Source organism: Sinocyclocheilus rhinocerous, unplaced genomic scaffold (genome assembly GCF_001515625.1).
Source record: "Sinocyclocheilus rhinocerous isolate Xijiao unplaced genomic scaffold, SAMN03320098_v1.1 scaffold1193, whole genome shotgun sequence".
Lineage (NCBI taxonomy): Eukaryota > Metazoa > Chordata > Actinopteri > Cypriniformes > Cyprinidae > Sinocyclocheilus > Sinocyclocheilus rhinocerous.
Window position 1 is genome coordinate 318,439 of NW_015642181.1, and position 21,751 is coordinate 340,189.

The window sequence follows — 21,751 nt, forward strand, 5'->3', positions numbered from 1 at the left end:
TCACATTAAAAGCTTAATTTGTAATTATGAGTGAATGATGATGCATTTATATACCGTCACCGTCACTCACAGCCGCTCGCACGTGTTTTGCGCATGAGCCGCACGCAGCCCAAAATTAAACTGCATAATCGACCATCGATAGCTTTAATCGATTGCATCTCTTCTTGGCAATTAATCGATCATCGATTAATCGTTGACATCCCTAATTCCAACATAAGAAAACATTTCTGGAATCAGCATCTGAAATAACATTTAGATGTATTTACATAGTTTAATGTAGCTGAGAGGGCACATGGATGCATTTAACCTGCAGTTACATATGAATAAATAATTATTTGTTTTAAACATAAAATGTTGAAATGATTTAAACATGAAAAATTTGTTGAAATGTGAAATTAAAACCACCAGGTGGCAGTTGACCGATTCATTCAAACGGCTAATTCATTCAAGAACAAAGTATTTGATTGTGTTGATGAGTGAGTCACTGATTCATTCATTCAACCAATTCATTCAAAAAGCTGATTAATTCAATAAGGAAACACCGTCCTGTGTGTTGCTCAAAGACGCAAAACAGTGCTGTGATCTTTGTTTGGAACTATTTTCGTTGGCAAAATTGAGCAAAAACAGGCAATATTGTGTCTAGATTGTAAGACACTTAATGCTAACTTTATTAAACTTGTATAAAATCAATATTACATTTGTTGTCATGCTGATATCTGGAGAAAAAAAATGGCACTCTTCGTGTGATATAGATTAACTATATTAAATGATATAAATATAAAAGACTAAAAAAAATTTTGAATGCCTCGAAGTGAAATCACGTAGTGTATGCGTGCACTCTGTGTGTGTGTGTTTTTGTGATATACTTACGATAATGTCAGATCGCACATCATTAAAACAACACTAACCATTTTATCACAGACGATATACTGTAGAATGCCTCGAAGTGAAATCACGTAGTGTATGCGTGCACTCTGTGTGTGTGTGTGTTTTTGTGATATACTTACGATAATGTCAGATCGCACATCATTAAAACAACACTAACCATTTTATCACAGACGATATACTGTATGTCGCACACCCCAGCATTGATTTGAGTGGAAAATGAAATCTTCCGTGATTGTACGAGCACTTGTTAGCAAAGGTGATTTTTAGGAATCTAACTTGCAAGAGCCAGACCACTGATTCGTTAAACCTGCTTTCCTGCAGTCCAGGTTCTTCCGACTTTATTTTGCATAAGAAACAAAAATGCTTCGGGGAAATGGGTCAGAGTAAAATTATATATTTTAATTAGGAAATGTAGTGGAGTAAAAGTGAAAGTTGACAGAAATATAAAAACTCAAGTAAAGTACAGATTCTCCGAAAAAATACTTAAGTACTATAATGAAGTATTATTACTTCATTACATTACGCCACTGCTTATCACCAATTTCAATATTACAAAAAACTACTTCTAGCCTAATTAGCATAAGTAAAAAAATATGTATTTACTGTTATTAAAAATGATTCAGCCAAGAGTAGTAAGTAATTATCTTTGCCTTTTGTTTTTTGATTTACATTAAGGGAACAGGTAGCAACAGGTATATTGGGTTGCAGTCACTTTAAGACCTAATGCACATATTCACTAATATTGACACACATCCGATTTTCCCACAAATGTTTGTGTTCTCTTAAGACATACCCAACTTTACAAGGATACTCACAAAGACAAGCATTTTGGCACAAGCATTGTGTATTTAATCGGTCAAGGGCAATAAGCCACCAAAAATAACTCAATTCAGTACTTGAACGATGAGTGACCAGCGGCTTTATGTATGCATGTTTCAGGCATGTCTCAAACTGTCTTTCAGACAGCGTGTGCATACGGAATTGAGGAATTCTTCTTTTTATCTGATACATACCAAAACACATCAAATACAAGCTTTCAGAATAGCCTCACATTTGACCTACCTAGCAGCTTATTCTGGTAAAGAATAGGGCTGCACGATTAATCGAATGCGATTGTCATGCGTATCTTGTCAGAAAAGCCAGTTCTGTGATCAGTAGTAAATCTCCATCACGCGCTTTCAGATGGAGCAGCATTTACTACACAGAGCCGTAGTTCATTGACAAGGTACGCAAAACTTATTTGCGTTAATTGCGATTTAATTGCGCGATTATGAAATCAAAGAAATCATTCTGCGATTATGAAAGCTGTTTGCGTAGCTTGTCAGTGAACTACGGCTCTTTGTAGTAAATGCTGTCACACCTGAAAGCGGGTGAAAATATAACATTTAATAACGTTTTTATTCCAAACTCACTTCATAACATCAGTCGAGTGTTTGAAATAAATCCTTCTGTGAGATGATGTGGCTTCTTACACAGAATAAGGCACGCAACATGTTTCATAGCATTCTAAGCAGTGATAAAAGCTATGTAGATTAGCATTGCATTATTTTATTTTTTATTATAATAAAAATTATAATAAGACAAACTCAGATAAACCATATATTGTCGTAGTCGTGTGTTTATTAGTCACATTGAATTAATGAAAGCAGTTAAATCTTCTGTTTATTCAGCAACCGCTATAGGGATTTCCTGGATTTCTTCTGAGGGGCGTATTTGGAGTTTCCGTGTGAGAGCGCCCTCTGGCCTTCGAATGGAGATTTACTGCTGATCACAGAACCGTGCTTCCCTGACAAGATGCGCATGTTAATCGCAGCTTTTGCCAAATCGCGATAATAGCGATTTAATTTCGATTAATCGTGCAGCCCTAGTAAAGAACCACTTACTTAGACATGTCAGTGAGATGGTCAGTGAACAGACTGTGGGAAGTCAGACAAGCTCTTAGTGGTAACCCAATGATTCACAGACTGATCTTCACAATCAAGCATGGAGATGCATTTGAGTCCAAATGCAACAGTTCGGCTCAACTTTACTTTCTCAGGAATCAAACTACAAATTACAGTAATTATTGTTGTTGTAATTGTAGTTCACCCAAAAAAGAAAATTCTGTCATTATTTACTCACCTTCATATTATTCCTTGTATATGAACTTTTATGACTTTCTTCTGTGGTAGATAATTTGAGGAAAAAAAATTTTTTTTTTGGTCCATACAATGGAAATAAAATGAAAACCAAAACTGTTTGGTTACCAACATACCAACAACTCTGTGATCTGCAAAATAAAGTCATTTTGGTTTTAGAACGACATGAGATTGAGTAAATTATGACAGAATTTTCATTTTTGGAACTGTCCCTTTAAACTGGGACACGTAGTATTTTAAAACAAATCACATTACCTTTGCATTCTGAGCAGTTTTGAGATACTGAGCTTCAAAGTTTTTGCATTCCATATAGCAAAAATTATATGGGGGACAAGTCTCTTTCATACATGAAAATGACAGGGACCCTTAATGTACAATATCAGAATCCTCTCAAATTTGTAAATTGTAAATTTGGAACAGGTCAAATGCAGATAGAACCTTCCAATTCTAAAAAAATTACTTTCCGCTTGAAATTATAAGGTTCTATCTTGCAAAACATTATTTGAAGCAATGATTTTCAAGAAACACAAACAATTTACTTATAATTTGTTTTAAAACATAAAATTAGTGTTTTAAAAATTTGTCAACATATATGAGAAAGTTCAATTGAATGATTTATATAAGATGTATTTCATGTTTTAGGATGATTTTTTATTTTTATATTTTAGGCAGTGCTTTTATGCTTATATATCTAACCTATCTATCTTCAAAGCGCTGATTGGCTCACAGATAGAACCTTATAGAACCAAGTTAGAGTTTGACTTTAAAGATAGAACATTTTTGTCTTCTAAATAAAAAGTCCTAAAATGTACACAACTTAAAAGAAAACATCAAATGATGTAAACAAGTTAATAAAACAGAGTAAGAATATGTGAATAACTCAATTTTGACAAAAATGTCCCTTAGAGAACCTTATGATTTCAAGGTGACGATTTGTCAGAAAGGGAAAGTGTTTTGGGAAAACATGTATAAAAGCAGTCATAGCTTTGAAACCCCTTTAAACAAAAAGGCTTTCTTTTCAGCCAGTTCAGACAACTGTACAATCACTTTAAAATTGAGATCTCAACTGAGTGTTTTTTGTGCATTGAGACACAACATTCATGGTGTGAACATTGCGTGTAGGTCCACAGAGAGCTGTACCTGCAGTATCAGGTACCTCACTAATCTGCCCTATATCTGCACTGTTTATTTGACAGCCAACACTTGATCTCATAGTGGAGGCCCCGTATTCCCATCAGGCTTGATACTCACCAAATGCCCTGACTAAACTACTCTTTTAAAAAAAAAAAAAAAAAAAAAAAAAAAAAAGGTCTATGCATTGTAAGAGTTTAAGAGTACTATGAACTCATGGCATAATTAGTGGAACGTAATAAACACAGAATTTGCCTAGTTCAGTAACATACAGTGTGAACCTGTAGGCTACTTCATGAGCGGCTATTTAAGAATGAATCACTTTGATGATAGCCATCTCCATGGTGTCAGCATGACCAAGTACTGGTAAAACCTCTATATAACTCTATCGAAAACAGTCAACAAAGCAAAGTAGAGGTTTTTAAATCTAATTTAAATATAAATAAATCAACTCTTCCCATTTGTTTCTCCCACAAAGCTATTGTATGGCTTCAGAAGACTTGGGCTCATATGGACCACTTTTATGACGTGAAGCTTTTGTGTCCTTTTTGGCAGCTTAAAAGACTGTCCCTATTCAATGTAACTGCATGGAAAACGGCCTTCAAATTTTCTCCTTTTGTGCAGCATGGAAGCAAGTAATCAGACTTTTGGAGTGACATTTGGAGCAATGATTTTTGAGTGAACTATTGGCTTATAACACGCAAAGTTTTAAAAAGAGGGAATAAAGTGGCAGATTAGCTGTGCAGAGTATCCAAAAAAAAGGACGGGGGCATCCATAAATGGATGATGCGCCACATCAGCCATATCCAGTAGCCGGCTCTGTTGACTATCATGAAAGCAATCTAGATTTGTTGAGTCACGCCGCTCATGTCCGGTATAGACACGGTGTCATTCGAAATACAGCCAGTCTAAAATGTTCCCTTTTTTACGCCCCATGCTGTTTGAGAGCAGATTTATTTTGGAGCCAAAATCAACTTGGCAAAAGAAAATGTTGTCCTTCTAGAGCAGCATCTCCTTGTGTGCCTCACAGAGCTCTTCCACACTAATGCACATCGTCACACTTGAAAGCCTCTTCCAGGTGCAGCAGAATACTTCACCAGAATACAGCCCTCTCAACACACACACACACATATACTGGTAGGGCACGATTAATTAAAATGAAACCAAAATCGCAATATTGCTTAGTATAATTGTCAAATCGCAAAGTCTACTGTTTAATTAAATAAAAATTAGGGATGCGCCGATCCGATATTCATATCGGGTATCGGCTCCGATAGTGCCATTTTTCTCGGATCGGGTATCGGTCAGAGAGGGCCGATCCAAATCCGAGATTTTTTATTTATTTTTATTTTTTTCCGATTGTGCGAATTATTCTGTGGCGCATCACTCTGCACACCGTATGTGGACATTGTAAGCGCTTCGTGCTCATAGACTGTATAAAAACAGTTCGTGCTGCACTGTATTTGTTTTGTCCTATCGTATCTATCATATGTTGTTTCCTTATTAAAAAATATGATATACATTCAAAAGAAATGTATTTAAATTTTATAGTATATACTTAAACATTAGTGCTGTGTTCAAAATATCGATACGACGATGTATCGTCACAGAGATTTGACTATACGAGTATCGATACAGCTGGCCCTGTATCGATATTGTGGCACGTGTGCAGTAGTGGACTACTTAATTTGTTTAAAATTTTACAACGTTTAAAATTGAGTAGAAAAGTGCGAGGTTTCTAAAAAAATGCTCTCTCTCCAAGATTCAAGATTCAAGATTTTTATTTGTCACAAACATGGTTATATAGGGAATATATGACCAGCAGTGAAATGTAAGTCAGGTCCGCTCCATGGACAGTGCAATTATTAAACATATATATGAATGTTTTTAATTAATGGATTTTATAAAATAAGTAGCAATGTGTAACATTTTACCATATTTAGTGCAACACTTTTATTTGTTCCCCACAAAATAGTTTTTTCACTAAATGTTTGGATTTCTACAATTATTGTGCACTGATTTTTCTAGAATAACTTTTGCTGCCGAATTATCCACTAACCTAGTTTATGATACATTTTTGTCATAGATTATAAATATACATAGGCCTATATTTTTTCATATTTATTGTTTATTTTATTTTTCTTTATAATGAAGTAGTCTGTATCTAATAGATTGTGAAAGAATGATTATCAGTACCACACACAGAGAGATACAAATTCTACATTTATTTAAATGGGGGAAAAAAACTTCACTGGTATCGGATCGGTATCTGTATCGGCCAATACCGAACCCTATGTATCGGAATCGGTATCGGAGGCAAAAAAGGCGGATCGGAGCATCCCTAATAAAAATATGCGCTGCATGTTTCACAGTGAAGCACAGCACTGTGTTCTTACATGTGAGCAGCTTATGATCCACCGGTGTTTGCAGCATCTCAGAACGAACAGCTCTGTTTGCAGTAAATGCAGAGATGGAGCTTGTGTAGAGTAGCATTTGCTCCGAGTTTGGGTCACTTATAACATGCATTTGGGAACACAACACGTGACAACCATCTTATCATACTTGTAATGAGAAGCTTTCTGCGATTTCACGGCAAAATAAAAGTTTAACGGTTTAATGTTTGAAAATGAAGAATTTAAGACACCCATAAACATTAGTACTGTAATTTTACAGATACAAAATAATGTAAAAAAACATTAATAATAAAATGATTATTACCATATACTGATAATCACAAAACATGCAGCCTTGCATAGTGGGTTAACCAACTCCCTGAGCCTTAACATACATCTGACCTTAATCAAATGATTTAACCAAAAGTTTCTTATTAAAAAATGATTTAAATAATTCACCGTGCTTAATGAATAGTTTAAATGTGCAAAGGGGAGTTCAGAAGATAAGCTGGAAAACTGGCTAAGACTTTAATACTAAAAAAGAGGGGGAGGGGTGGGGATGGCAGGGGGAAAGAAAGATACTCAGGTCATCATAATCACATGATAGTATTAACTAGCCTCGTAAATTACCATAAATAGCACAATCGTTCAGTCAAGCTTGAACAATCGTGAGTTAAGCTTTATTGATTCAGTCTGAATTCTGGGCAAATGATAACCCTCAGTTCTGCCAATTTGTGGCATATCACGAAGTACTAAATAACATATGACTCATAAACCTGAAATTGTCATTGCATAAGTGTCAGTGGTTTCATTCATTAACCCCTTTAATATAATCAATTCTCAGTAGATTAGTCAGTAATTTGTCAACGTTATAACATTTATCCTCCTTTAAACAACACAAAGTAAAATGCAAAGCAGGCACAAGGTCAGCTCTCAAGGTGTGTCGTCATATGCAAACACCTTCACATGGGAACAGGAGATGCACTTACTTTGTTTTGGACTTGGGTGTGACAGAGGAAGCATCTTTGCGTGGCCGGCCCCGAGGGCGTCTATCTGAGGGGGCCGGGCTCCCTGAGGGCGTGGCCCCAGCACTGCTCAGGGGAGGAGATGGTCCTTGCTCAGAGGGCTCCAGACTCTTATCCTCTGATGACATTCTGTATAAAGACACAAGCAAATTCATATAGTACACTGGTCTGACAGAAACACCTTAAAAGATTTGCACAAAGCTAAAATCTTTCAGCTTTTGTCATGACAATAAATAAATTGTAAAAAATGACAATAAATAAATTAATAAAAAATTTAAGTAAATCGGATTACTTAGAAAACATTGGTAAAGCACAGTTTACATTCAGCAAACTAAAGGAATAATATCATTATTGCATAACCATACATTAATCCACAAAGTAGACCCAAAACACAGACGATTTAGACATATATACATTTTATATTTTAAGTAACAAACAATTATTATGAATAATTTAAGTAGTAATTCTCTAACAAAAATACAAGCTTGCACACATGAAGAAATACACACATGCCTATAAAGTATTTTTTTTAATGGTCATTTTATCTACACAGTTTATTGAATTCCACCAGCGGAACAGACAAACAGAACTGGGATTCATGCAAATAAACAAACATACCTGCTCAATGACCGTTAGCCCTCATTAATATTCAGTGGACATGCAAATGAAGCCAAGAACCTGTATCACAGGTACCTTAACCAGTACCCACTGTATAGACAATGATGTAACCCAACTATGACCAAAGTCTGTAATTTGTGATGATGAGATGCCACAAAATAATTGCCAATAAAAAGCCATTACTAATTTCTATTGCGCTCATTGTGCAGACTACATGAAAAAAAAAATGAAAAAAAAATGTACAGTGAAATGTGTCAAATTCATAAAGATTTTTTTTTTAAATTAAATCAGTCCAATTGATTGAAAAAACAAGTACAGAGGTGTGAATCATGCAATCAATCAGTTAATCAAATCAATCAGTAGGGAACATTATGGCCTGGTTTTACAGTCAGGGCTTAGACTAAGCCAAGTTTAGGCCATAGTTCAATTAGGACATTTAAGTATCTTTTACAAACATTCCTTAGTAAAAATAAAATAAAAATAAAAACATTACTGTGTGCATCTTGAAACAAAACAATATGATATATATATTCTGATATATTTTAAGATATGACAGTGCAAGTTTCTTTCAGTTAAAACAGCTCAGACACATTCACATTAAAATTCGATCCACATTAAAATTTTGATGGGAGTAGGACAACAGAAAAAATAAATAAATAAAAATAAGCACGTAAACGCTTGAATCCAAGTATTTTCTCAATCAGTGCCGTGATGGGTAGGCCTATGTTTACTTGCGTTTTACATCTTACGATAATGCGATAAATAAACAAATGTTTATTTTTCGTCCTATGAAATGGTCAGTAGAACAGACTGCATATTTACTAAATATTAGCTAAAAAACTCTTTTGACATATATGTCACCTTTCTTTTTAGATGTCATCAAAGCAAAAATGGCAATTATGCTCATGGTAGCTCTGGTGGCATTATCGTTGTGGCTTTTTCCAGTTCTGAATGCGGTGACCGGGCACTACGTATGCGCTGAAGTTTTGTTCTGAATACACATAAAGCACATGTAAATGAATATGTGATTTAGATTGTAAACAGAACTCAGAATCTCAAATCAGATTGTATTAATTCCGAAAATGTATACACATGAACATGCCTACTGTTACACCTCAACAGCAAAACAACTAAACTCTGCTGTAGAAGTGTGTCATTTATGTGCCACTAGCATCATAGCACCATCCATAGGCGGAGGGTGAACCAACTCCAGGGTAAGGCTAAAAGCAGTCAGATCTATTAACTACAAACATCATAAACCTGTCTAAGAACCAGACACCAGACAGGGTGTCATGTAGGCTAATAAAATGTTTAATGGGACTGAATTTGTATTTAATGTGATTACAATTTAATTAAAACATTTCAAATGGCTATTCAAATGGCGAATAAATTATGTACAGAAATTACATTTTCACTAACTTTGATCTGTCGCACTCTCAAAAAACAAAACTTTCGTTATAATCACTGAAGCTGTCTACACTGCGCAATGAATCCCTTACTTACATTGTACGTACATCTGCGCTTTGTTGTTTATGATGAGAGAATTCGCGGAATTCAGTCATCGAACGCACGCACATTCAACAAAGCTGATGAGTTTCAGCGATGACTCATCTGAACGCCTCTGATTGGCCATTGCATTCCTAAGCTCAAACATTTTCACTAACTTCGATCTGTCGCACTCTCAAAAAACAAAACTTTCGTTATAATCACTGAAGCTGTCTACACTGCGAAATGAATCCCTTACTTACATTGTACGTACATCTGCGCTTTGTTGTTTATGATGAGAGAATTCGCGGAATTCAGTCATCGAACGCACGCACATTCAACAAAGCTGATGAGTTTCAGCGATGACTCATCTGAACGCCTCTGATTGGCCATTGCATTCCTAAGCTCAACAGAATCGTGTGTGATTGGTTATAATGCGCACCACTGTAAAAACGCCTAAAATTAAATAAGGTTGCAACTTGAGCAAATCTTAATTTAATGCGCAGTCGACACTTTCTATTAATTTGCACTTTGTTAGCAACAGACATAATAGATTTAATTTGTTTGTGCAGGGCCATTTTTGTCTAATTTAGTGGCATTTTTGCCCCAGGACCCCGTGGCCAGGGGAAGGCTAAGCCTTACACACGCTCCGCCTATGGCATCATCCATCTTTATTTGACCCTCTAACTCTAGCACTTTTTATTAAATTTTAATTCTACTTTATCTATTTATCTTTTTTTAATAAAAAAAACCACTAGCTTTCTAGCATCACCAAAATTGCTACAATGATGACTGTTGTCAAACAAGCTCCCCGAACATTCCGCCATCTCCAATTGGTTGTCACTGGTTGAGTCAATGTTGTCAAGTCAGGCTGGTCCGTTAGCTAAAACAAACTTTTTTTTTTTATATATATAGTTTTAGATCTCTACAGACCCAAAGTGTTGAACAATTTTTTGGTAAATCAACTATATAAATACATTTTTTTATTTTTGCATTAGTCCATGTTACGTCATGCCTCATGTTATAGCAGCATGGATACATCTATTCAGGAAAAAATGATACAGCAAAATTTCTACCGGCTGAAAGATTTCTACCACTGCATATTATATCCTGCCCAACACTGTGCCTTAGTGCAGTACTCAGAGGTGAATTTCAGGAGAGGAGAGCAGTGCTGTTGACTCATAGCTGATGATCGTGAGCTCAGCTGTGTGTGGATGAACACTGGGGAGAGATGCTACTCAGTGTGACGCCGCTGCTCTCCATGGAGCACTGCTCAAATTAATTTAGAGATTTTATTCAGCATAGTCATGCAGAGGACAGAGGAGGAAAATGAGGGAGGAAACCCCCAGCGCCCAGCAGAGAGGCCTGCACCGCTCCTTATTTGAATGCTGCTTTCACTGCCGGTGTCACAGGGCCCCTTCTCTACCTGACCGCAACAGCCTGACAGCAAACCCACACACATTATCTGCGCTGAAGGAAACGGAAGTCATTCAACGGTTTATATTTCGGCATTTGAAAGACAAATATTTCCATTTTAAGCTACATTGCAGGGCTACACAATTAATACAATTTATGAAAGAAAAGATATGGCCTTGTGTGATATACTTAAAGGGGTCATATGATGCTGCTAAAAAGAACATTATTTTGTGTATTTGGTGTAATGAAATAGTCTGCATGAGATTCACTGTGCTGTCTCAATTCAATTCAATTCTAATTCTAATTTTGCTCATGATATGTTTGCAATGTCTCAAGAGCTGTTCAATTTAAATCTGCTGTGCAGAGAACTCCAGCTTGACATTATTTTAACATTCCGAACATTTCTAACCAAGTTATTTTACAAATCTAACACTACACCAGTCACAGATAAGATGGAAAACTCAAAAGGTATTTATTCAAATTTCCACCAAATAAAGGCTTGAGAGTTTAAAAAAAGTTTCTGACTGGATATCATTGTACCCATTATTCATCAACTACAATAAATAAACAAATAATAATTAAAAAATATATATATTCTGAAAGTGATTCCTCTGTGTCATTATTGTTAGAGTTGTGGTGTGGACTTGCTTGTTCTCATAGAAATTGAAAGATGATTAAAACCTTGTAGTCATAGGCATCATTATAGTTATTGCCCTTGATGTAAACAGGCCTTTAAGGGCTTCACTCAGGTTCATCAGTTCCCTCAGATATTAGGGGCACTTACTTATGTTAAGTAATAACTCAATGAGTGTTTCAACAGCGGAAAGATGTCAACTTGTTGTCATGTTGTAAACAATGTCATGTAATGTTGCACTTTCCTCAGGAAAGCCATTAAATATCTAGAGCTCATTAGCTACTTAGAATGAATAAGAAATGCTAAATGTATGCACTATATTCCATATTCATTCTGTTTACTTTTCCTCAGGAAAGCCATTTAATGTCTAGAGCTCATTAGCTATTTAGAATAAATAAGAAATGCTAAATGTATGCACTATATTCCACATTCATTCTATTTACTTGATCTGTTAGTGATGTCTTCATTATTTAATTTATGTTTAAATAAATATCGGTCATGAAAATAGATTAGTGTAGCCACAGTCTCAATGTAAATATATTTCAACAATAAATTAGACAAAGTAGAAACAATTATATCACTGAAAGGTTTTACTCAAATCGTAAATGGATTGTATGAAAGAGAGTAAAGAAGGTTCCTTTTAAAATCACAGAAGTTGTCAATTATTTAACATGAATTAATGAAGCTACCTGCACAATTATTCTCTTATTTACATAGTGTGTGCATTTTGTTGATTATTATGAGTGAAACGTGACAATTTATTAATCCATCCCTTCTTTTCAGTTTCGTTGATTTAGGCTAGTTAAATCGTGGCCAGGTTGTGTTTATTCGTTTCTTTAATGGGAACGAAATAATACAGCGTGCTCACGTTTTTACTAAAATAAAGGAAGGAAATAATAAAAATATGCAATGCTTTCTTAATTTGTGGACTGATATCTTTTCCCCACGTCAGGTAGTTAATCTGTCAAAATAAATGACAGATTAGAATAACAAAGTATGTAACAAACACACAATAAGTTATTATATATATATATGTATATATATATATATATATATTACAAAGCTGTATGTGCAATTTAAATGTTTGTAACTCAGTTTTTTTACTTGAGTGCTCATTAGGGCTGTCGCGGCGATTAGAGCAATTAGAGCCCGACCGATATGGTTTTTTTGGGCCCGATACCGATATTAGGGAGTGAAAAAAAGACCGATATCGATATATCGGCCGATATTCTTTGTGTATGTTATAGTACAGTACCAGTCAAAACTTGACTGGTACTATATATATATATATATATATATATATACATATACAATACAGTATATACATAAACAGAATATACTGTATATATATACATACATAAACACATTTTTTGCAATGATCACTCAAATGTGGTGATCAAACCCTTATAATGACGTGACAGAGATACGTAATGGAGGCAAGGCATTTAACAATTTAACAATAAACTTTATTATCCAAAATGAGTCTGACAGACATGCACTGAACAGTAAAGTTGAGGAGATATGGCCGTTCAAAGTTTCAATGGTTTTCCATAGACATAAGCTTTAAAGCATTTCATCCAGGTCGCCAGTAGCAAACAATAGAGTGCTCTGCTGGACAAACTAAGTAATTACACCATTTCAAGCATTTTATCTGCATTATATGTTCTGTAAAAAAAAATTTCATATCGGCGGCATATTCGCCGATACCGATATATCAGCAAAACGATATATCTGTCGGCCTCTAATAACAATAAAATTTATTTATTTATTTAACTATCTATCTAATTAACCCTCTAAGCGCCAAAGTCGCAAAATTGCGACAAGACGCCATACTTAATAAAATAGGCTGTAGATCCTAATATGGTGTAATATCTCATTTGTATTACCTACCACTAGACTGCAGACATGTAGTACTTCGATTCTAGACCAAAATGACGTCATGTTCTTATTCAAAGTGTTCGAACAAATAGCAGAGCAAGTGAGCTATCGGGTCATTGATGAGGAAGCAGTTCAGTTCAGAGCGTCTGAGTAAATTGAGATTTGTGAGAGAAAATCGCCAAATGGCTAATAAAAAGTTGTACCGTGAGGATGTGTTGCAAATGTTATTCGCCGATTCTGACTCTGAAGGGGAATATTTGCCTTTTGGAAATGACGATCGGTCGTCTAATGATCGCGCTTCTCCCGGTACATCTTTGCAGCGCAATGGTGCCGCCGTGCAAGGCGCGAGTGTTCACGAAGCACAAACAAGTGATCATTTCGACCCTTTGCCCAACGGCGCCTAAAGGGTTAAGCTCATTGGTGTATAGTAATATGTGTATAATAGTAAGTTCCAATTCTCGAATCTGACTGGACATGCGCTTTTCAACATTGTTGTTGACATTTCAGCAGTATGAGTACAGGGATTTGTCTCTGTGCTCATTTTACACTAATTTTAAAATCGTGATTGATTCATAATTGAAACAAGCTGTTGAAATTAATTTAAATTTGAGTGCTACTTTACAATGCTCAATTGACAATCAACGTGTTACCTGGATAATACTGAAGCTGGTGTTTCACTTCATAGAGAACAATGCCACTGATTCAATGCACTGAACAGCACTGGCACCAGTCGTGGAAATCCCCTTAAATGCTGAATGGATGCTATGACATAGATATCGCTTTTATTCAGCTGATGGCAAACTGATTTTTTTCACAAATATATGGCTTGACCTGATGAAGGACAGACACAGGTAATTGCGCATACTCTATTGTTCTCTCTCTCTCTCTGTCTATTAGTGCAACTCTACAGAACCTCTGTATAAATCACAGAGTCTGAATTAGGACTGAACGATTAATTGCATTTATAATATGAAAAAAAACAAGATTTTTCAATCGCAGAGGCTGCGATTACACTCGGTCACGTGACACGCGAGAGTAAAGAGGTGTGTTCGACTTGAAGAGTACGGCGAGAGAAAGCATAAGGAGACGTCCACTCTCTTATAGCTCTCGCCATGTCACTTTCACTTTCATGACTCATGTCACTTTGATGACACACACCAATGGTGTGCTGCGCAGCACACACTAAGCAGCGCTGCTTCAATTCGAACACATCTAAGCAGTCTTCAGAGGAAGCATCAAGTTGGCACGCTACAGCAGTGGTACTCAAAGCTGTCCTGGAGTACCCCCAGCCCTGCACATTTTGTATGTCTCCCTCATCTATCACACCTGATTCAACTCATCAGCTCGTTAGTGGAGACTACAAGACCTGAAGTGGGTGTCAGATATAGGGAGACATACAAAATGTGCAGTGCTGGGGGTACTTCATGGAGAGGGGTTTGAGAACCACTGCACTACAGTGTTGCCAAGTCTGCGGTTTGGGGAACCTCCAAAAAAACGTGTATTTTACCCCGGTGATTTTTACCGGTGGAACCCCCTCGAAACGCGATTGGGCTAGTTTTGAGTAGCAACTGGGCGGGTTTTGTTGTGAAAACCTGGCAACCCTGGCACGCTACACGCAGAAATGTTTGAAAGCGTATATAATGAACGTACTTCAAAATGGCACATTGAAATTACTCAAGCAGTTACAGTGTTATGGTGCATTTCATTACTGAAGACTAGGGCTGTGCAAAAAATCAAATGCGATTTTCATGCTCATCTCGTCAGTAAAGCCGGTTCTGTGATTAGTAGTAAATCTCCAGCATGTGCTTTCAGATGGCGCGGCATTTACTACACAGAGCCGTAGATCACTGACAAGCTAAGCAAAATCACGTTCATAATCGGAGAACCGGCTTTACTGACGAGATCGCATTCGATTTTTTGCACAGCCCTACTGAAGACTTCGACCTTAAGATAATATATATAATAAGGTAATATATATATGTTTTTATTTATTTATTTGAAGTCTGTCTAAACCAGTGGTTCTCAAAGTGTGGGGTGCCATGAGTATTGCGGGGGGGGAGAAGAAGAAATAAAACAGTTAACAGCCAAAGGACGTAACTTAGAATGGGAGATGGATCGGTTTGTGAAAGGGAAGAGAAAAGCCATAGATGAAGTCGCACAGATCCAGGCAGGTACTGGTCATTCAAAAGCTAAATGCAGAATATATGATGAGGCATACCTTGCTCTCGGCTTCACTCACCGTGTCTATACCGAACGCTACAGTTGTCGCGTTGCACCGCAACAGCTCTATACTGGACACGAGAAAGCGACCGTTGCAAATCATTTTAACTTTGTGTCAGTACGTCATAAATAGAACAAGGCATCAGTTTAATGTCGGGTTTTGTCATGTCGTGTAGTGTCGTGCCGCATCCAGTGTACACAGCGTCACTGATTATAATGGGTTCTACTGCATTTTGCCACTCGCGTCCGGTGTAGACACGGTGTAGACACCAATGTCGTTGGTGAGGAGGAAATGGCCACATTTTGGCGCCAGATTTTTTTTTTATAGGTTTAAAGGGGGGCGCGACCAAAAAAGTTTGAGAACCACTGGTCTAAAGTTAACAGACAGAGTTTAAAAAGTGCAGTCCACATGTTTACGTATGTTTATTATTACAGTGACTTTGAATTACCTAAAGTAGTGTGGTAAAGCAACATTTGTTTTTATAGTTCTGCAATCTACTTTAGTTTGTGTGATTTGTTACTGACTTTCATATTAACGTTTACACCAGGCTTATTTGGCAGTGCTTTATGTTGTCATAATTATTACATGCTTACAAGGTTGGAAGTTCAACAAATCAGTCAATATACTGTGATTGTAGTTGTTAAATAAAAATGTCATTCATATCAATTCATGCATCACCTAATTGCATCGTAACATATAGGCCTGGCCTACAGAAAAGAACATTTATGTTTAATCTATATAATATTGTGTTGGTCATACTATACAATGATTTATAGCTTGTCTTTGTTGAATAATACAGAACATAAAGAGCTTAAAAAAAATAATTGCATATTAAATCGCAATCGCAAAATTGGTAAAAAAAATCGCAATTAGATTATTTTCCAAAATCGTTCAGCCCTAATATAAAGCCTGTTATCTAGAATATGTTTGTTCTGTATATCCAAAGATATGATATATCTTTGTCATTTTATGTACAATAGAATTCTATTTCTTGTTATATACATCATTCTATTTTTATATCTATATATCATTCAATATGTAATTCCTTATTCTACATATTCTGTCATGTCTCTTTATTCTGTCATTCTGTCTATCTCTGTTGTTCTACATATCATTCTGTATACCCTTTTTTCCTGTTGTTTACTCCAGTGAAAATGTTTTGTCATTAATAGGTGTTGGTTAATTGCAATCTTTCTACCTTTCAAGCGAAACAAGGTGTATGTAATGCTTCATCTTTGATTTAGAACATGCAGAGCCCTATTGATGACATTAGTCTCTGTGCATTGTTGCCAGAGATGTCCCACCTGCAGAGTACGATGGGAGATGAAAGGAGACGGATAGGCACGTGAATAGACTTCATTCCACCGGTGTGTTGTTTCTTGGCAGTGCCGAGATTTGTGCACAGATTGTTGTTCTCCACCCACCCTCCCCCAACAATGTAATCAGTGAGCAAATGGTAGACACCAGAAAGCCCACTCTTATGGGGCACGCCTCGCCCACCTTTGCCACAAATATGGAGAGAACATTAAAATGTGTGCACAAGCAATTTGTTATTGGATGGAGACATTCGATAACATCTTGCCTGTTCATTTCCTCCTGCCTCCCATAGCCGCAATATGGCACTTATTGTGTGCTCTTTACATGTTAAATAAAAATGTCATTCATATCAATTCATGCATCACCAAATTTAATAGTAACATATAGACCTGGCCTACAGAAAAGAACATTTATGTGTAATCTATCTAATATTGTGTTGGTCATACTATACAATGATGTATAGCTTGTCTTTGTTGAATAATACAGAACATAAAGAGCTTTAAAAAATAATTGCATATTAAATCGCAATCGCAATATTGGTAAAAAAAATTGCAATTAGATTATTTTCCAAAATCGTTCAGCCCTAGTCTGAATGACGTAAAGAGAGCCAGTTGATATAAAAATATTACTCTCTTCACTCTTCTTTTGATTATTAACTTACTGAATATTTATTACACATCCATTAAGTGTAAAAAGAAAAAGGGGGGTTGGAGGCTAAATAAAAACTTTAATTTTGGTTCCTGTAAAAATTCAATTAAAAGCATAACAGCAAATAGGCTATGTTTGGTATCAGCACAGCAATATTATCAAGTATGTAATGAAAACGCATACAGGGTTGTTTATGCTCTGTTCCCTTCTCTTGGGAATCTGAGAGGCTCCGGTCAGGCACAGGACTCCTCTTGCTGAGGCTGTTTGGAGAATTCCAGCCAATCAGATGAGAGATGCCATGCTATGATTCAGTTCGCCTTGCACTCTTATCTGAGCCAGTATTGGCTTGGCTGTAGAAAAACAAGACTAGGCGAGTGACATCAATTCTGCAGTGGGTGACTTCAGTATTCTGCAGGCTTAGAGGAAACAGTGCTGTTAATCTACACAAGAAAGACAGAATGACAACAACAAACACTTCAAGTCTTTCTGAAGGGGGCCTTTCGGGAGGCCTAGACCCCCTCACTGCCTTATTGTAAACAGGGAGTAACCTCTAGAGCAAATACTGTAGGGCTGCATTTAACAATTATTTTGATAATCGATTTATTTATCATTTACATAGACTTACATAGACTTCAGCTACATCTAAATGTTGCCACTTCACACTGAAGTTATTTGTTGCTTTTGTTTAGTTGCTTATCATCAAATGCTGACTCAGCTGTTGACTCTGGCTCTATTGTTATGTTGTTTCTGTAGTATATTATGTTTTTCCCATGATGTTTGGTCAGCTTGTTTTGGTAAGTGTACTTTTAACTTTGCAGTATATCAATTAAACTTAGGCATGGGCCGGTATGAGATTTTGACGGTATGATAACCTTAAGCAAAAAATATCACGGTTTCACGGTATCACGGTATTGTTGTTACAGCTCTAAAATGTGTTACTTTGAAATGTCTGGGTAAAAAAATAAAAAATAAAAAATACTGAACACAATATATTTTGAGCAACATACAGAATATTTGGAACAGACAGTATTTTTCTCTGTTGCGTCCGTCTTTAGCGTCTCTGGCCTTTGTTAACGGGTGTTTACAGACTTCATATTTTCACATAAACGACATTTGGAAAATGATATGCATTGCAACGCAGTTTGTGCAAGTCCAGAACAGAGATCGGCTGCAATAAAACAATAAACGGCCGGTTGTCGATCGTGTAAGTTCCAGAGGAAGCCATTTCGGCCGTCATACACACACGTGACTGACCGCTCGCAGCAAAAGGAGGGGGAGGGGGCGTGTTAGTCTCTACACTGCACTCAACCGGAGGGATTCCTACACTTTCAGTCTTTGAGGAGACATGAAAAACAGCGCATACCGCAGGAACGGTATAAAGGAAAATTTTAGCGGTTTTGAAATCGTGAAATGTTCAAATCGCGGTATACCTTGAAACCGGTAATCGGCCCACGCCTACTTAGTAGTAGCATGACATGGCTTGTCATGTGATGTCAACATGGTGGCGCCCATGGGCAACCCACTCCATGTAGAAAACAACATCTTTTCTAGAAGACAGATGTGAGATTAGTGTCATCCTTTTTTTTTTTTACTTATATTGCTCTAAAGTTGTATTTCTTATAATGCTCACTGTTGCATGGATCACCCTCACACCCCCATCCAGCTCCTCAGTGTTATAAGCCAAAATTGGCATAGCCTAAATCCATTTACACAGGAAAAATAATCAGTCGAAACAATGTATGACATACAGTACTCAAATGTTGATTTTCAATCAGCGGACCAAAAACACATGGCACATGCTACTTAACAGCTAACTGACGACCAATAGTAAAGATGCTATAGAAGCAGCAGCTTTTGCCAGTCCAAATGCTGTCCAGTGATAAAGAACATTCCTTAGAAAGGAACTCCATTCTAGAATCAAAGGGTTGCTTCCGTCTCATTTGTGTCATGCTCAAACATTTACTGACTGGTTAAGATTTTACATTTCCAGCACTGACTTCATTAGCAGTAGACTTGCTGTAGCCCACCTAGGGATGGGCGATCTTCCCAAAATATCATATCACGAACCTATAACGCAAAATCAAGATCCACGATCTGAATCACAATCTTCCCAGTTCTGAGAAATACTATCAAGAATATCCAGACTAGAACAAGCCTATGACTTACCTGCTTGAACAATTTAAAACACAGTATTACATTAAACAACCAAAATGGTCACTAAAGCCTGAGTTAAACTTTAAAACACTGCATTACTGTATTAATTAAATATACATTGATTCTTATTAGAGTTATAAAGTGATTCAGTCAAGAGCAGTGAGTGATTTTTCTCTGTCATTTGTTGCTTGATTAACATTAATGACACAGACAGCAGAAGGTTTATTAGGCTGCTGTCTCTTTAAGACCGAATGCACAAATCTAATATACTGACATGATTCTGAGTTCTTTCACAATTGTTTATGTTCATTTAAGACATATCTGACTGTCTTTATGTAAATGGGTCAAAGACGAGACGTCACCATTTTGGTGTCCGCATTAAATTACATTTGTAAATGTTGCTTGATTAACATTAATGACACAGACAGCAGAAGGTTTATTAGGCTGCTGTCTCTTTAAGACCGAATGCACAAATCTAATATACTGACATGATTCTGAGTTCTTTCACAATTGTTTATGTTCATTTAAGACATATCTGACTGTCTTTATGTAAATGGGTCAAAGACGAGACGTCACCATTTTGGTGTCCGCATTAAATTACATTTGTAAATGTTGCTTGATTAACATTAATGACACAGACAGCAGAAGGTTTATTAGGCTGCTGTCTCTTTAAGACCGAATGCACAAATCTAATATACTGACATGATTCTGAGTTCTTTCACAATTGTTTATGTTCATTTAAGACATATCTGACTGTCTTTATGTAAATGGGTCAAAGACGAGACGTCACCATTTTGGTGTCCGCATTAAATTACATTTGTAAATGTAATTTGATGAAATATGAAAGTAGACAATTTACTTGCATTTAAGATGTAAGTAAATTGTCTACTTTCATATTTCAAATAACTTTTGAGACAATAAAATGTCAAAATATGGGGGAAATATTGTTCCAAAGTGTAAAATTGTCATTCAGTGTAATGGTCCGGACTTTGATTATACCATTACATCTTTAAAGGGGTCATATGATGTTGCTAAAAAGAGCATTATTTTGTGTATTTGGTGTAATGAAATGTGTTTATGCGGTTTAAGGTTCAAAAAAGACATTATTTTCCACATACTGTACATTATTGTTTCTCCTCTATGCCCCGCCTTTCTGAAACGCATAGAGACAAAAACATTAAAACCCATTATAAACGAGGCATTTGTTGCATCCAGTAGGGACATAATTACTGATTATAATGACTTATACTGTCTTTTTACGCGTTGCATCGCGCCACGTAAACATAAAACCATGTCTGCGTTTGTGATCGGAGAAATGACAAACAAACGCTACTCTAAAATGTATCAATGATATAATGCGTTTCATATTGTTCAGTAGCGATAATTATTGACATTTTTATAACCTTTTTTAAAACAAAGAGCAATAGAAAAAAAAATGTTTAAATTTAACCACTGTATTTTTTAAATTAACCCAATTTATTGAGACAAACAACAATTTTTTTGTTTTGTTTTAACAGCCAAAAACACAATAAAAATTAAACAAATATCTAATTTCTAATGTTTTATATGCAGATTAAATGGGTCTTAAGGAAACTTTTGGCTTGTCTCCCGAGGCCACATGAGGGCACAATGAGCAAAATAATGCAGCACATTTAAATGGTCAACTCAAGGAAATAACTGTCTATAAAAAAAACGTGCATTACGTCTAAATTAACTTATATAAATCAAATATAATTTCGTAAATTGCATAAACAATTATGAACAAAACAGCATCATGTATTTATTGCTTAATACAAAGAGCCGAA

The 21,751-nt window shown here is 36.1% G+C and overlaps 1 protein-coding gene across 1 annotated transcript in view; it reads right to left on the reverse strand.

The window, feature by feature from the left end:
• LOC107755698 (histone-lysine N-methyltransferase 2C-like) overlaps positions 1-21,751 on the reverse strand; it is a 170,251-nt gene that overhangs the window by 129,953 nt on the left and 18,547 nt on the right. Inside the window, exon 2 of the mRNA XM_016572585.1 lies at positions 7,540-7,704. Within this exon, the coding sequence (XP_016428071.1) occupies positions 7,540-7,704 (165 nt within the window). The remainder of the gene's footprint in view (positions 1-7,539; positions 7,705-21,751) is intronic.